This window comes from Triturus cristatus, chromosome 8 (genome assembly GCF_964204655.1).
Source record: "Triturus cristatus chromosome 8, aTriCri1.1, whole genome shotgun sequence".
NCBI classification, from domain to species: domain Eukaryota; kingdom Metazoa; phylum Chordata; class Amphibia; order Caudata; family Salamandridae; genus Triturus; species Triturus cristatus.
In genome coordinates, this window is record NC_140591.1 from 185,282,081 (window position 1) to 185,298,620 (window position 16,540).

A 16,540-nucleotide genomic window follows, 5' to 3' on the forward strand; every position below is an offset into this window, starting at 1 on the left:
CTGCCACCGATTTCAGGCACGCAGGAAGTGCCTGAGCTACTGGATCTAATGTACTAGAGAAATAAGCACATGGTTTGTGTGATCCTGCTTGTTCCTGAGTGAGTACTGACAAGGCAGTACCTTCACGTTCTGTAACAAAGAGTGTAAACTGTTTACTGTAACATGGTGTTGCTAGGACAGGTGCTTGGCATAAAGCTTTCTTTAAGCTTTCAAAGGCATGTGTATGTTCTGGAGTCCAAGGGAGGACAGTCGATGTGGCTGCCTCCTGTGTTGTCAACTGGATGAGTGGTTTTGCTAGAAATGCATATTGAGGGATCCACTGCCTACAGTATGAAGTGTGGCCTATAAAAGCCCGCACCTCCTTTTGTGTCTTGGGTGGCGGCATGTTAGCAATTAACTGGATGCGATCGGGTGTAAGCTGCCTTCCCTCCTTGGACAGCGAGTGCCCAAGGTAAACAACTCGCTGGACACAGAATTGCAGCTTAGAAGGGGACACCTTGTGCCCCTTGTCGGCCAGAAATTTCAAAACCGTCAGTGACGCTTTTTCACATTCAGGTTCGCTTCGGGCGGTGATCAGCAGATCATCGACATATTGAAGCAAGGCAGTGTTAACTGGCATGTGGATACTGTCAAGTTCTCGTTTCAGTGCTTGGCTATAGATGCTGGGGCTTTCTGTAAATCCTTGAGGTGCGCGTGTGAATTTAAAACTTCGTCCATTTAAACTGAATCCGAACAGATATTGACTTTCCGGATCGATTGGGACACTAAAGAAAGCATTCTTGAGATCAATTACAGTGAAGAACGTTGCTTCTGAGTCAATAGCTGTTAGTAATGAAGAGATATCTGGGACCACAGGGTATTGTGGTACAATACATTTGTTTAATTCGCGCAGATCAATAACCAATCGATATACAGGTGGTGCTTTTGGATCCGTTCTTTTAAGAATCGGAATTATCGGGGAATTACATACATTGGAGTCGGTTTCGACAACCACTCCTTGTGCAATGAGCTCGTCAATGATTTGCAGTAAAGCCACTACAGCATCTGGTGGTAACTTGTATTGTCGCATTCGTGGTAGTACTATTCCTGTTTTCAGTGTAACTCGATATGGGGTAATGTTCATGCAACCAACATCAGTGGGGCCTTGTGCCCATAAATGTGTAGGTAAATTCTGCAGTCGGTGATCCATGTCTCTGGACACGTAGTGACCCTTAAAGTCACGTAAAAATAGTCGTACTCCTTCCGGAGAACAACATATAATGGCTCCTAGAGCTTTCAATGTTTTTATACCTAACAAGTTTTCTGGACATGATTTAGTAAGCAATAAATCTGTAGTACGTGTCAATGGACCAACTGTAAGTGGAAGAGGTTGTGTTACGTCATTAATTATAGGTTTTCCTGAGAATCCAAGGGAAATATTTTGTGAGCCTGAGAGGGGTGCCCCTGGAACTTCACTGCGTCTTATAGTTGTTCTGCTTGCCCCTGTATCAAGTAAAAACTTTCTGTCTTCCCCTAATAGTTCACTATGTACATAAGGTCCCTCTTGGTCTACAGGAACCTCAATAAGGGGTAAGCCAACTTCCCTCTCTAGGCTATCTCATGAGTATCGCTGATAATCGGGATAATCTGTTTGTGCGTACTGATACATCTGTTGTGTCGTTGCTTGTGTTGCAGCAATAGGCTGCGCTTGTGGTGGTGCTACGATCTGTTGTGGAGCTGCCTGTTGCGGAGCTAGTTGTTGCGGAACTAACCTAGGTTGTGCATGCTGAGGTATTTGTTGTTGATTCTGATCCTGTCTAGGTGGACGTGGTCTTTCCTGCGTTCTACCTGTGGCAATATTATGTTTCAGGACTGGACAATCGTGTATATAATGACCTTGTTGTTTACAATAGTTGCATGTCCCTTTCGTTGGACCTGCGGAGTCACCCTTTTGATGACCATCGGCTGGAACTGACTGTGCAACAAGCATTTTCATTTTTGTATCTTTCATACGTCTTTGTTCATGTTCTTGTTCTTCTCTAATTCTATTGTGGTGATATTGTAACATCTGTAACATCTGTGATGGGGTATTACCTTGCCAGGTACTTTCGAACTTCAATACTCTATTCTTGACTTGCAGCAGAGAATTTTCAACTAATTTTGTCACAAACAGATGTGGATATGACTCACTACTGGCTTTTATGCCACTATTTATACCAAAACATTTTTCAAATCGGGAATAGAAATCACTAGTGTCTTCATCTGGCTTTTGTTTACAGGCTGAGATTGCACCCCAGTCTTCCTTTTTCGTAGTTAATAAACGTGGCAATACCTGTATTAGTAATCCTGCTAGTGCTGTAGTCTTTTCCCCAAGCCCTGCTCCTGTAGCTCTGGCCTTTTCTTCGTTTTCTAATGCTGTCCAATCTATCTTTTGGTCTCCCACCTCCCATTCTTTTTCTTTGAGTTTCTCATAAACACCGGCGGGTAATAGGACTTTTAATATTTTCATAATGTCGGGGTAGGTATACTCTCCCATTAATAACATGTCCTTTATTTCACGGTGGAAACCTGCTGGATCCTTGTCATGGCTGGGTACTACTTTCTTCATTTCTAATAATTCCAATTTAGTTATAGGCGTGTACACAAATACGCGTGTAAAATTATCACCGTCACCTCTTATTGGGTGCACTTCGCGTAACGGGTTCTGTCTATCTATGTGATACATTCTTCTTCCCATGATGGGAACTGGAACGTGTTCTGGGCATACGAAATTTAAATATTGGTTTCGGGATTCTAGAATTTCCTTAATCAAATCAGTACCTGACCCTCTCCATATATTCGTGAGTAGTTCTGTCAATATGTCAGGTAAGGGTCCTGGATCGGAGTGTTGGCTTTTATATAATATAAGGAGGTGTTGAATCATGTATATACTAGCTAAACGCTGTTCGTATGGGTCAAGATTCAGAAACGTGTGTGCAAATACATCATCATTGTATTCGCCGGGACTGTCAGCCCATTGTACTGCTGACCTAGCTAATTCTTGTTCGTCCATGGAATCTAGCATGTGGTACCCCCTTCGATCTCGAAGTAATTTATCAGCGGCTTGGAATAGGTGTTCAGGGGATTTTGTTTTTAACATAGGGTTTGGAAAATGTCTATTATATTCTGGACGTATCGCACGTATCGGATCATTAAAGCCTCTGGTATTATTATGGGGTCTTCCTCTACCTACATAAGCTATCGTTTCTAATTGCTCTGATTCTTGCTCCTCCTCTTCTTCTGATTCTACTCTGTCTGTTTCTCGTCTTTCTTTATGTATTCGTTCTACTTCCTTGCGGATCTTTCGACACATGGCGATTATACACGCCTGTCTATCATGTTTCTCTTCTGATATGTTCTGACCCCATTTGGCAAGTCTTTGCATGGTATCGTGATCTGCCCCAGGCCTGTCTTGATTCCTAATTACACAATTTATGAAAAAACGTAGTAGTTGTCTTTGGACATCCACTTTCTGGTATTCCATAGCTTCGTTAATACTTTCTGGACCTCGCCCTGTTTGGACAAAGCGATATATTTCGTCTAGGTGTTCACCCATTCCTGGTATCGTCATTAAATATAATGTAGCTCGTCTTATACGTAGTGATGATATGAGCAATTTATCCTGTCTACCTGGTACTGGGTCGTATCTACAATCCACAAGCTGTTCTTTAAACATGTCGGATGTCGCTAGTTGGGGTGTACGTTGGAGTGCTAAATCTCTAAGGGTCTGTTTATTTCGCGGCGGTGTGGCAAACATGTCTGTCGTACCTCCTGTAGCACCATCTGAGGTGCTAGGCACGAAAGGATTCGTTGGGCGTAGGATAGAGATTGTAGATGCGGGAAAAACTGTAGAAACGGACGGGCCTGTTGGAACTTGTGTAGGAGTTTGTAGTTGCGGGGATACAGACGAATGCTCTTGGTGTTGAACACCATCGGCAAGCGGTGTGGGTGGTATGGCATTAGCATACTCGGGAGCTGCCTCATCTAAATAGGAGGAAAGAAAAACGTCCTTTGCTGTTTTGGGATGTGTTTTGGGATGTGCTTTTATCGGCAGCAATGGAGGAGTTAAGTCTTTTGGTATTTCCGGGGTAGCCTTAGGTAACCCTTCGGCCAGAAGAGGATACATACCATTCATAAGAGTGTTTCTTTGTCTATCTACTTGTTCTGATTTTACTCGGGTACCTTCCTCCAGTAATAGATTTTCTCGGGTTTTATTTGAATTCTCTCTACCTTTCTCTTCCTGTCTGAGTGCTTTTTCTGTACGTCTATATGATTCTTTACGCCATAATTCAATGGCATCTTTCTGTGACTGTCTGGCTTTCTTTTTCCATAATTCTTCTTCTACTCTCATGATGCAATCTGCATCCCAGGTCCCCGCTGCGGGCCATCTCTGACTCTCTGGTAATTCTTTGGTGTAGTCCACCCATAAATCAAGAAATAATACGGCATCTAGGCCATGCTTATGATACATAAAGTACCCTGGAGTGTCCCTAGGTGGGATGGGAACAGCTTCTTCGAGTACACCTTTTCTAGTTTTGATCTGTCTTAGTTTCGAAAAGAGCGGCATTTTTAGATCTTATTACTAGAACACACTTTATACAAAAAAAACACAATAATGAACAGTCATTCACACCACAATATATAGAACATATTTAAAACATTTTAACACTTAACAGTTTTACGAACAATGATAACTAATAGAAAACTAGTTACTGACATAATACTGACACTAGATAGTACTTATTTATATGCAAGACATACTATATATACTGCTAAACAGTACAGATACACTGCTAAAACAGTGCAGACCGGATTTGTGTACCCAAACCCGTCTTGACCGGCACAGACTATGTGCACGTTAAATGCCTCCCCGGTAATGGTACTCACCGGGTAGCTCGGAACGGAAGGCCTCGGAACGGAACTGAAACTGGACCGGACTGGACTCGACTCGACTGGACTCGGAACTTCGGAACCTGGTGGGTCTCTGTATACCTCGGATCTTGCTCTCTCAGCTAGGCTCTGGTCGGGATACTTCGCACTTCTCACCGCCTCGTCTGGGTGTTGATCGCAGCCTCAGTCGTCCCCGCTTGGCCGGAGGGAGATACAGGAAATTCTGCAGGTACGCGTTTTTGTCCGTTCAGCTGTGGCAGGAGACCGGGCCTGCAACGCACCGCCGGCGCGTGAGATGAGAAAGTGTCCCTGTTCGGGCGCCAATTTATGTGGTAAATATTTCGTTACCGGTACTATTTTTATGCGGTAAAGTCTATTAAGAATAACTCAGTAAATATAAGAGACAGAATCCGTGGTATTAGAGGTTTTAAAAGGCTTTATTCCTATACAAAGGAATACAATTCGAATTGTAGGCATTCTATTCCATCACCACGAAAGTTCAGGAAGGAAGGGCATACATTATTGACAGATAGGCAGTTTTATAGAAAATACATTACAGTGAAACAGATGCAAGAGGCGTAACAGCTGATAGTACAGATAAAAGGTGCATACGTAACTAATAGAGGCGGTACATGGGCGTAATTTAATAAACGTCATCATACATGATGTCACAAGTGGGTGGATCCATAAGAGAATCCTGCAATGTCAGCAGAAATATTTGGCAGAGATGCGTGCGCAGCCGCATGACGTGTGTTTGACGTGCAACTAGAGGGTGAAGGGGACTTGACATTTAGCCCTACATGTGGAGACAGAAGTCTGGGGGTCATGTCAACCTAATCCCAAATCATATCTAATATCCTATGTTTAAAGAACTGTGTTATCCAAAAGGAGAGGTCTCTAGGATAGAATCTATTCTATACTGACTGTTAGTGCGTGTACAAGCGTCTAAGTGTCTACACTAGATGCGAGGGGGTAGGAATATTCCATGGTAACGGGGCTATGAATTACTTGCATGAGGACAGCGAGGCCTGGCCCCTTGCACGGTAGCTGGAGGAATGTTTACCTAAACTACTAGACAGGAATGCATCGGATGAGGAGCGGAGTAGATAATCTTGAAGGTGAAATACAGTTTTTGGCAGGCGACAGGCTGGATCAGGCACCGTTAGCCGCGCAGGGAGTAGGACAAAGTTCATGGATACAGATGCAGGCTCAGACTGGAGCTTTCAGAGGCAGAAGGCAGGAAAAGGCTTGATGACAGAATTCGGGCCTACTCGCCTGGATCTGTAAAATGTGGAAAGTGAACCACATAAAGTCGGTGGCCTTTCATACTTAGGAATGGAATATCTGACCCATTCATGGCGGATCTGAAAGAGGACATGTTGACGGTGGACGCACATATATTTGCGTCTTCAAAACTGGAGCAGGAGGGAACATACATGTACTTATAGCATGCACATGGAGCCGTTGGGGTCTACGATAGGGGACATAACTGATCACAAAATTCATATTTCCTCAAAACAAAGCTGTCCCCCAACAGTGGCTGACAACCTGTTTGGAACGGGGCTGCCTCTGGTTTATCTGCATCAACAAATAGTTAAGAGGGCTCATCTATTCTAACTCTAGCCACAAAAATGTTTGGAGGAAAGTTGAACATTCTCCCAATAAGGTGATAGAAAAAATGCACTTTCTGGTATTTTGTCTTTGTATTTTGTCCTGAGGCATGAGTCGACTGAAGTACTTGGCACTCCACAGCCAAAGGCAAAGCACACTATCAGGTAGGGCACCAGCCGTGGCAAATTTATAAAAAAAATTATATAAGAGGAATTTGTAAAAAGTTAACTCCGCATTTGGTCGCCATCTCATAGCAAGAAAAGGGCATAGGTAATTTGCTTTAAAAAGGTATTATAACATAAACGTGAGCATGCATAATTGTGAAAAAGGAACTTCATACTCTAGTAAAAAGTTTTAGCACATCTGAATAATAGTGAGATGGCTGTTCCGGCCTTTCATACATGACATTCTACATGCCAAAAAGACAGAAATCTAAGTTTGATAAGTTTGTCCTTCTTTATATGTGATGCCCTGACTTCTCCATGTGTTGTTTCTCCCTTCAGTCTTTTGAAGACTTTGACAAGTGGAAATTGCTCGTTTACTCTGATTACAGTCTTGGAGAAAGAAAGATAGCTTTTGTAACAGAAAGCACATGCCCACAGACTGAAGATCTACCCACAGTGCCTTGCTCCTCGAAAAAGGTGAGGTTTTTGTTTCATTCCAGAATATTTTCTCTGTGGACTTGGAGGAACATTAATGCCCAGTTATGCAGTAGGTTTAATTGTGTTACTCCCCGATTGGTTGTGACAACAGTAATTGTACTGCCACAAAGGTAACTACTATGTGCTTCTAGAAGTTGACATTGCGTCTAATCATTTTAAGTTAAAACTTAAGAATTAAAATCTCTTGCACATTTTTAGATCTCAGCTAGACAACACATGCCCTATCTGTGGGCTTACAGGCTGCCCATCTCTTGCCATTGGTAAACTTCAGCATTGTTCTCATTTTCTTTGATGCCATTCGTCATGGCATGCGGGTGTCCTGCCATCTTCTTGTATTTGGCCATCCCATATCTTATGGAACAAGTACATGTCTCCTTACACTGCTTTGATGAGTTATTTTTGTTTTTGTTTTCAAGCGCTCCATAGGAATTCTATAACTTCAGACCATCTCCCTTGTACACATACACACATATCACTAAAATGCATGCACGTGACAAACTATTGCATTTCTTTTAAAGTTGTTAAAAAACTAACAGCACTTCTTTATTTTACTTTTTTTGCACGGTCCGATGGTATTGGAGCACTCGCTTTGTCATTCGTCTTGCCATAGCACGATCACAAGCCAATGGTATTGGAGCGCTTTAAGTGCTCATCAGTTACATTACATAATGACGCATTCATTTTTGTCGCTGATCCTGCTTCAATTAAAGTTTTTTTTTCCCTTTGTTGCTTGTCTATCACCCTATCCCCTTCTGCTTCCCTGCTTGACCCTACCCCACTACCTGCCTCGTCACTGCTTAGTTTTTTTTTGTTTTTTTGTACGATTCGATTGTATTGGAGCTCTCGCTTTGTCGTTCGTTCTGCCACAGCGTGAAGACCAGCCAATATTATTGGAGCACTTCAAGTTCTCACCAGTTACATTACACAATGACTCATTCATTGTCATAGACAGGAGGAAGCATAAGTGATTTGCCCAGATTCACAAATTGTTCAGCCGAATCCCGAGATTCGAACCTGGTTCCCCAGTACCCCTGTTGGCAACACTATCCTTTACCCCAATTCGTCCTTTTACTTCAAAGCTCCTCAACTGTATCTCATGATCACTTCCACGTTTGTTCAGCAAGACCCTGTCAACACTGAACAAGCATTGGTGAAGCCAATAGCTCTCGGCAAGGCCCAAGCTATTGGCTTTGTCAATGTGAATGTCTTCCAGCCATGTTGTCTAGCAGCATATCTGCTCTTCAGCATGACTGAAAGTCTCAGAAAAAAGCGCTATGATGTAGCAAGCGCAAGCCACTTCATAGCACTTTCTTGTGTTATGTGGGGTAGGGCAATAAACTCAAAATGGGGGCGAATAGAATCTGTGCGGCTCAACATCCTGTGACTCCGGGCTTTCAGTAACTTTCAGCAATACTGAACAGCAGATGTGCTGCTAGATAATATGGCTAAACCATTCACTTGTACATGAATTTCATATCAAAATTATAGTTGATATTGATAAGACATGAATACAAAAGCCCCCCAAAACACTAAACCCACATATTGCACAAAGCTGAAATCTATTTTTCAATTTAAAAAAATCCCTTTATCAATTTGGTAATTTGTTGAAGTTTTCTCACAAAATATGCTATATTCAGATTCCTTACCATCCACCTATTTTTTTATTACATAATTATTAAATTAGTCCTCATTAATACACTGTTTAATGTCAAAAGTAGAGATGGATCTCTACAAATCCTGGATGCCGCCGTTCATGGTGCTATTAGTTGGCCCTACCTTCTTCAAGACACAACATGAAAGTAAACGTCCGATAATTACTTTGGATCTATTTTTTCCACCTGTTTATCTCCCAAAAGTTTCCTATAACTGCTACAAAAATAAAATTCATAACATTAATGAATATACATATATAATATTTATGCTGTGTATTATAACTCTTAGACCTCACTGCTCCCCAATTATGCACTAATACACATAAATATTTTTATTATATTCGTCTCACGACTGGTTTCTTCTTAATTCCACAATTTCTTTTTGTCCATTTAACTGTTCTAAAATTTTCACAGAATCTCGCTTCTAAAGATATTGTAAGCCTCACAAACTTTCAAGCTAAATATATTTAACCTTAACTTCGATGTTAATTATAAGCCCACATACTATTTCACATGTCGTCCTGTTCCTGTCCTTTCATTGTATTGAACATTCCGAGCCTAAAATATTTTAAATGAAGTGTGCTTCTTTGTTTTTGATCAGAAATGTTTGAAATTTATTTTTCAGGTGGCTCCTCAAAAGGCCACAATCCTTCCATTAGAATCTTGCATCCATTTATACTTGGATTCAGCACTTTTTGGGATAGAGAGCAATATTCTTATTTCAGAAAAATCCCCAATTTCCATATCCAGTTTCAGAATCTTTCATTGTGCGGTTTGCTGTGTATGCAATGGCCAGTAATTTTATTTAACATTGCTTAAGTATTGCTGTGAGGACTTGGGTGTATTACATGATATGGCTGTGCGACCTAACCGTGTAATGCACTCACAAAAACTGTCTCTGGTCCAGTCAGGCTCATTTGCAAAACCTTTAGCTCAACGCTGGGTCGCTGTGGTTTCGAGCAGCAAGGCTTAAACAAACCACTGGTGTAAAGCATTTAGACGCACCAAACAACAAAACAAAGGCTCACAACACAAAAGAACTCTGACACCAATTTATAAAAATAGATTATATATTTTGAATTTTAGAGTACAAGATTAACAGAATCCACCGGATGGCTCCTGGGATCTAGATTTTCAAAGGAAATGTAAATCTCAGCACTTTTAAGCACAAACAAGCATTGGTAACAAAAGTTTGGAAGCTTTTGAAAAGTTTGTAAGAGTTGTGTTCGCCTACTCCGTCCCAGCTGGGGCGATCAGATCCATCAGGGAGATGGTCAGAGGGGCCCGCTAAGGAGTATTTGGTCACCAAAGCATTCTCCAGTCAATTTCTGAACTTTACATCACAACCCCCATAGACTTTATAACCGAGTGGTCCTGATGCAGGGGATTCAGGAGATGGAAGATGCTCAAGGATGCTCTGGGTGCAGTACAGTCACGGGGTGTCTTTGCAGTTACTCCTCAGTCCCAAGGTCAGATGGGGCCACTTATGCCACAGAGGTCAGGGTCCCTCAAAGTCCTCTTTGAGCCAATAGAAGGCCAGCTACAGCTGGGCTACTGGTCTCCATTCACAGGGGGTCAAGCGGTATCCTTTGGGGGAGGCTAATTTCCCTCTTGTATGACCGATCTGGACTTAGACAACATTTCTGGATCCAACAGACCCAGGTGCAACTTTAGATCATTGAGGATCAGTCTCATGGGGCGCCTAGTGGCGGTCACAGCAATTCTCATTTGTGGTAACTAACTTGCTGAGTTGGGCTACTTCAGCTTTGATGGCCCTGGTGCTGGTTCCAGGGAGTCAACCGACTGACTCTTGGAGACACTTCTTTGGGCTGGGGATTGGGAACAACTTTCCCTCAAGCCACAAGCACAGTCCTCTCTTCGCTAGCCCAAGGTGCTGCAGGTGCAGTCCAGCAGATGGTGCGGCCTCTCTTTGCCGAGTCCATGGGTCCGCAGGGCAGTCCTCTGGTCCTTTCTCTAGTTCCGTAGTGATCTGAGGTTCAGGGTTCCATATTTATGCCCAGAAAGTGCCCTTGGGGTGTTTATACGGTCACTAGCCAATGAGCTACAAGGATCCCTCTCACCACTTCCAACTATGTGTGGCATCTAGCAATCCGATGGTGCAGTGTTCTGCCTATTTCCAAGATTTATGAATCCTTCCTTGGATGATAGGAGCTTCTTGGCCCACCCTGGAGGATTGTCTACCTGTGGGCTACCCGCCCACTGGAAAACCAGTTTGGGCACTAGTCTGCCCTCCCTGTGCCTGCCGCCCGCCTATCTACCTGAACAGAGACAACTCTTCAGGAGTGTGATCACCATTTGCTCATCAAAGGCGGCCTCGCGCATTTTCGGCCAACACCCTGAGTGGCTTCCTGCAAGGGGGAGGTAACACCTCTCCCTGTAGCAGGCTGCTATTGTTCCTGAGCCGGGAATCATTCACACTACTCTCCAGGAGGCAGAAGGCTGTCTGGTGGCCAACAGCTGTGGGAGGCCACTGGATAAACTGGGTGACAGTGTGGCAACTTTCTAAAAATTGCCTTTCTTTAAAAGTGACATTAAATTCGACTTAGGCATCAAGTTGGGATTAATGCTACGATTAATTTGATACCTCGAAGTACCCGTTTAAGTAGTCCCATTTAAAAGTTATCTGGGCAGAGGTGTCAGCCAGTAACTCTGGGGCTACTAACTCTTGCACAGTAAAAATGACAGTTTGGAAGTTTTGCTGTTGTTGGCATATTCAAAATATATGTCCTACTTACTAATGCATAGCTCCCTGCCTTAGCTTTTTTCCTTGTTTTAAATGGCAAAGTCGAACTAGCAGTCTTACGAATGCTCTTCTATGCTGCAGTGGCAGGCTGGGAGCCATTTTGTACTCTGTCACACACAGGGTGGCACAACCAGTGCTGCAGCCCCACGTGGACACTCTACCTAACATGCCCTGAGTACCATATGCTAGGGACTTACAAGCAAGTCAGTCTGCGCCAATCGTGAATAGCCAATTCAACATACCTTTATAATGGGTTAGAACGCTGGCAGGTCTTATCCCTGCACAGGCTTCGATGACCATCTATTAAAAGTTGATGCAAGGGGCAGAGTGCCCAGCCGAAATTTCAAATAAAATTACCTTTTCTCCATTCAAAAGATTTCATCTGGGTATGGCTCAAAGTGTTGGTCATGTTTATACCCCATAATATTTTTAGCAGAGGACCTGCACAGCATGCACCTGCACTGCATAAGACCTTCAGTTTTTGTTGCCTTTTCAAGATTACCTGTAGTAATGTTTTCCGGTTTGATCCAGAGATTTTCAAGTCCACTGTTATGGAGGATGTTTGATATATGAGCGAACCATTATAAAGAACGATAATTTTGAGTTGTCATGATATCATGTAAAGTGTGTTTATTAGGGCCAAGGTCCTCTTTGGTCCAAATTCGAATCCAGTATTTTATAGGTGCTAATGCAATACAGTCCTCAATTTTTTCTGTCCAAGGATCTGCTCGCAGTGAATCCATCGGTGTTCCAAGACCGTGATACAGTATGTAAAAAATCTCCTATTATTCAAAATACATCAGCATGTGATCACACACGCGAAAAAAATGTCTACAGCTTTACCTCACTTTGGAACCAACATTTTAATTCCCACCTGTACTTGCATTTAATGTGCAGAACAATTTCACCTGTCTCCAACTTGAACAGTATGCTTCCTGCATACTCCAGATATAGGCTAGCCATGCCTCGGTTATGCCAAATCCTGAATTTAAGTTTTTTTATTTGGACCTTCAATTTAAAAATCGATCTGTTGAATGTGTCTTACAATCTAAAGGAGGCAGTATGACCACACGTTTACAGATGCTTACCTTAAAGGAACGTATTGGCAGACATGTAGGTAATGGGTTACAACGAAAAGCAAAGGGACTTATTCTCGTCCCCTTTAAATACTCTGCCTTTACTGTGCTCGGCTGTCTTTCATTTCTACTGGTCCTTGCTTTTCCTTACCAAGACATAATTAACCCTCCCCGTATTTCAGTCCCTAATTTGGCTTCCTTAATTCAGTGGCTGCTGACATGTGGGCAGACTGGGGCGACGGGCATATGTGAGATTGGTGCGTGCATGCAGGGTGAGTGGTGTGTGTAAATAAAAAGAAAAACACCTTGCTTTCTGCACAACCTCCGACGTCCTTCTCGGGTGCCAGTAAATTCTTTTACGGATCCTGGCACAGCTGTCATGCTGGTAACCATTGGCTGGAGCGGAGACCTATGCTTTCTCTAACCCAGCTGTCCTAAGACAGCTAGGTTAGAGAAGTTTAAAATGCATATATCTGGCTGGCCGTCGCAAGACAGCTGGCCAAAAAGACATGCACACTTTAAACTGAAGTGCACACCTCCCTGCTGCCACTCAGCAGCAATGGCCCCGACCCGTCTTAACACACTCTGTTCAGGACGGGAGGATGAAAAATAAAATGGTAATAAATGTACTTATTTACTATATTTTTCATCCCTGGGGGCAGTTTGGGCAGTTGTGTGAATCTCCTCTATCCTAATGGAGGAGCCGATCCTGCCTTAATTACAATTACCGCTATGAATGCCACCCCCATTAACTCAAACATACTGTATTGTCTGATCCTGTTGATTCGTCTATAAGTGAATGATTTGTATGCTACAATGCACAGCTTTTAGTAATTATTCATATGATTGGATAAATATAGCAAATAGTCCAAGAGAAGGTTTTCCTTGGAAGTTAGGGTTATTCAGAAGGGCCTTCTTTTTTGGCTGTTTGTTTTATTAACCCCGTCCCTTTGGTTCGGAGGGGCTACTCTCTTTGTTTATACTAGATATTAGATTCCAACATTGGATTAGGGTCCATCGCAAACCGAAATCCTAACCTCGCATGATATCAGACCTCCTGAAAAAGCAGGGGGCATGCAACTATGAGTAAGTTGCAGTCTAGCACTTGGCAACTAAGGCATTGTTTAAGCCATTGAGAGGAGTGCACTAGTATGCAGACTCCATACATTTGATATTGAGATGTTAATATTGAGTACTTACGCACTGCAAATAGTGCATGTTTTGCATGCTTATTGTACTGCCTGAAACTTCCAAATCATGAAAAAAATTTGAAAGGAAAATATTTGCTTTGGTAGTGATATTAAGCAACTTCCATGCAGTATTTTGATTTATATAATGCATCTTGATATTTCATGCTTCAGACTAAAATATGCTTTCTGAAAAAGAGTTTTGCATGTCCAAGAAAATAAATAAGTGGTGCATAGGTTTGAAGTTTGAGCGCTAGGTTGGTGAAAAAATGTTCACTTCTGCCATTGGTTATAGTTAAGACGATTGCTTCGTTTGTTCAGTTCGTTAATCTGCTGCTGTACTGTTTAGTGAAACACTGGTTGTCATGATGTACATGTCAATGTCTGACCTGTAGTTCATCTCTGAAAAAGTTTTGCGCATGGTATGTTCAATGTTAGGTTTTCTTCATTATCTAGTATCGTGCATTTATGTTTACTAGCATTTTATTTATGTAAAGTCTGACTGCAAACATCATACTTCAGTGTGTAAGCTGTTCTGTGTGGTCTATGGTATGTGCTGACCGAGTACATTATTAGGTCGAGCCTAGGAAGCGCATATGCGCTTGTCTGCGAGACCTGTTGTTATCTCCTCTATCCGCTTTTGGAAGGCCCATAAATTACCATTTGTTCGTTGTTGTGCCATTTAGAAATACGGGGGGGTTTATTGGTGAATTTGGTCTGATTTTCCCAGCTTTGTGTGCTTTGGTCACGCCCAGGTGATTTCACTCCTTGTTTGCTTGCGTTGGCCATTCCAATACGTCCGCAGTTCCTCTTGCTCTTCCTTTTTTATTTTCTAGGCTATCAACATAGTTTTAAGCTTTCCGGTCGTTTCACAGAGCAATGCTCTGTTCGGCACCTGCAAAGTGGCAATTTCTGTCCGGTAGCTGTTGAGCTATTCCAATAGCTCTAACTCAAAAAAATGTGAGACCTATTGCATTTCTAATGCTTGTTTTTTAATTGGTGTGTTTAAGTACTCAGGTTCTTAGGTGGGGCCAGATTGTCACACAGTGAGGGATTCTTTTATTGTTGAGTGTGTCTGAATCACTGGCATGTGATGTTTTCGTGCTTTCAATTAGTTTGTACGTTTTTTGTTGTATATAATACTTGTAAGTAACTGGGTTCAAGAAGCCAGTAAACATATACATTCCTTGTCGACTTGTGCATGTGGGTAGGTGTCAAGTGTTCATAGCTGGTCTGATGTTCTGCGAGAGATTGGTTAAGATTGATTAAATTGCTCACTTTTTATTTCTCTCGGTATCTGTTTGAATTGGATGCTTTCTTTTGTCATCGTTGCTATCTGTGTTTCATGAGATGACTTTGGTTCTTTATGCCACTGAGTAATGAAGGCGGTTGCGTTTCTGTGTTATATGCTGTGATATTATATATTGGTACATGTTGTCTGTGTTTGTTCTGTTTCTTTAACTTGTCCTGTTCCATTGGAACTGTAGCTCTGGCATCCTTTGACACAGTTGAATGGAGTTGTAGAGCGGTTTCTGGGATCTCTGCTGGCGGACTTAGGGGTGCTGTCTTATTTCGGAAATAAACCTCCTTTTATTAGAACTTGTTTATGTCTCATATGTGTTACAACACCACAAGAAATTGGCGATGCGCATGCTCGACAGTCGAGATGGTCAGATGGGCCAGGTTGCATCTAAACATCATGGGCCGAATCACCCTCAAGATGATGACCCACCTTTTTTATGTCTTGCAGCACTTTCCGTCTGTTATCCCCAGGCTTGGCTTTGAACCCTGCTGGTTGAAACACAAACATACCTATTGGTCGCTAAACCACCCCAGATTGCAAAGAGGAAATGTATACAGTCCCCACATGATGGGTATGGCAGATATCCGTTTATATTACTGGACTTCCCAAATGTTGGTGATCAACAACTGGCTCATGCACCCAACATGTCTAGAGGATGTTCAGTTTCAGTGCAAGAAAATAGTTTATTTAAGACACTGTCTCCTAAACAATACAATAACAATACAAAAAGCAATTAAAAGCACTAGTAATAACAAGAGCCATTCAGCAAAACTATAAATTAAAAAACATAATCAAAGTGCACAACCTTTTCAAAATATTCAAAATCTAGACAGAGCACACATTATATCCATATATTGCAATTGCAGTGAAAAATCTCACTGGTAATAGCCTTGTATTGTATTTTAAAGATACGTTTTAAAGTTTTTCATAGCAGAGTTAAGAAATATTGACAATCCAAAAGTATGTGAACTTTTGTGCAATGCATGCGCAACCCACAGCCTTTCTGCCTTCTTCACAGATATAACCACAAACGGATGTGTGTCAAGTGGATGTAATCCTATTCTGATTTAAAAAAAATGTATTTATTAAGTTAATTTTCCATTGTACAGCTTACACAAAACACCCTGTGCTGTACATTAAACAGGATCGTACATAAAATGCAGTTTTTTCTTATTTTGTTACCCCCTAATTACAACAACATCCAGACCACAACTTATGCAGTGCAGTAATATGACCACCCTTCCACATTAAGTATTGTCTAGTATTTCCTGGTGTGTCAAATCATCATCATAATAAACCTCATACACAGTGACACTTAATGAGCAGTTATATCACGTCTGGGTACTCCATCAGGTACGTTGTCAGTGGTGACCTATG

The 16,540-nt window shown here is 42.0% G+C and overlaps 1 protein-coding gene across 2 annotated transcripts in view; it reads left to right on the forward strand.

Moving 5' to 3' along the window:
* The window catches only part of HLCS (holocarboxylase synthetase), an 862,037-nt gene that overhangs the window by 69,336 nt on the left and 776,161 nt on the right, over window positions 1–16,540 (forward strand). For both annotated transcript variants that reach the window (XM_085621286.1, XM_085621285.1), the window contains exon 2: window positions 7,023–7,160. Coding sequence is in view for 1 of the 2 variants with exons in the window: in XM_085621285.1 (XP_085477411.1) it covers window positions 7,023–7,160 (138 nt within the window). In the remaining variant the exon portion in view is untranslated. The remainder of the gene's footprint in view (window positions 1–7,022; window positions 7,161–16,540) is intronic.